Below are 1500 nucleotides of genomic sequence, written 5' to 3'. Positions count from 1 at the left end.
AGGGGCTCCCCCTCCCAGAACAGAGGGGACCCCACAACACCCAAGTCACCCCACCGCCCTGTCAGCCCCAGAACCTGGGGCCGTGCTGGCTGCACCCTGAGGAGCCCCCTCACTTCCTTCTTCAGGTTGGCAGGGGACAGGCCGCCCAGGAGGAGCGCCCCTGTGAGGCCCGAGGGCAGCCCTTAAGACGAGACCTGTAAGTGGCCTTTGTCAGGGCTGCCCAGGGTGCCTTTCTCCGCCGAGGCCGCTCACACCCCCTCTCTTCCCCAGGTACGAGGTCCCCTGCCCACACTCCCGTGGGCGGCCCGACCCCAGTGATCAGGCCCCCGGTCGAGATGAGTGAGCTCCGCCAGCCTGAGGCCGACCTTGAGGCCCCAGTCCCGGCCCAGGGTCCGGTGGAGGCGCCGCTGCTGGGGGCTGCGGGGGAGGAGGCCGCATCCCCCTCGTCCTCCGCCTCCCCTGGTGCCCCTTCCCTCTCCGCCTATGCCGAGCCCTTGTCCCGCGAGGCACTTGTTGTGCTGATGGCTGACCTGGTGGGGTTCCTGCTCGTCAAATTTCGTACCGGGGAGCCGACCTCCGAGGCGGAGATGCTGAGTACGGTCGTCCGGGAGCATCGGGACCACTTCCCCGTGGTCCTCCGCCTCGTTTGCGAGTGCCTGCAGCTGCTGTTTGGCGTGGACGTGAAGGTGGTGGACCCCCGCCAGCGCACCTACGTCCTGGTCCCCACCCTGGGCCTCACCTGGGATGCAGTGCTGAGCGACTGGCAGTGCACGCCCGAGGCCAACCTCCCTCTGCTGGTCCTGACCATGGTCACCCTGTTCGGTGACCGCGTCCCTGAGGAGGAGGTGTGGGGAAAGCTAGGCACCCTGGGGTTTTGTGGCGGGAGGGAGCTGCTCACCGAAGTGTGGGTGCAGACGGGCTACCTGGAGTACCGGCAGGTGCCCCACAGCGACCCTGCCCGCTACGAGTTCCTGTGGGGTCCCCGGGCCTACGCGGAGGCCAGCAAGTGGCAGGTCCTGCAGCATCTGCTCAGGATCAATAGCATGGATCCCAGGTTCTTCCCATCCGTGTCTGCAGGGAGTGTGAGCGATGAGGAAGAGGGAGCCTGAGCCAGTGCAGCAGCCAGTCCCACGTCCAGCAGCTTCTCCCGTGGGGCAGGAAGGGGGGCTGCTCCTTCACTCTGAGTTTGAAGAGGGAGCGGTCAGCCTTCTAAGCAGTGAGAGCCGGGCGAGTTGGGGGAAGCCGGTGTGCAGCATTTTGCGTTCCTGTTGTGTATGTTGACATGGACTTCCATGTCTGTTTCCTTTAGGAATTTTTCAAATGTTGGTTCTTTGAATAGAAGACTAAGCAAGCTTCAGTGTCTAACTTTGTGTATGACGTTAATCCCACAGGTATTTGCACTAATTCAGTTCAAGAACAAGAGTTTTGCTGTTTTGTAAGAGAGGTTGGGAAATCTCCCAGTTCGTTTTGTGACCGTGTACAAGATAACAGGGAATTGGA

General features: G+C 62.4%; 1 protein-coding gene across 1 annotated transcript; it reads left to right on the top strand.

Annotated features, from left to right (window-relative positions):
• Nucleotides 1-335: 335 nt before the first annotated feature.
• Nucleotides 336-1109, top strand: LOC309979017 (melanoma-associated antigen 8-like; the record flags this gene model as incomplete). Its single annotated transcript, XM_082865834.1, has 1 exon — nucleotides 336-1109. One exon carries the CDS (start codon nucleotides 336-338, stop codon nucleotides 1107-1109), a length of 774 nt encoding a protein of 257 aa, XP_082721960.1.
• Nucleotides 1110-1500: the final 391 nt, after the last annotated feature.

This window comes from Leucopleurus acutus (assembly GCF_964270905.1).
Source record: "Leucopleurus acutus genome assembly, contig: HAP1_SCAFFOLD_844, whole genome shotgun sequence".
NCBI lineage: Eukaryota > Metazoa > Chordata > Mammalia > Artiodactyla > Delphinidae > Leucopleurus > Leucopleurus acutus.
This window is presented reverse-complemented; position numbering and strand designations above follow the sequence as displayed.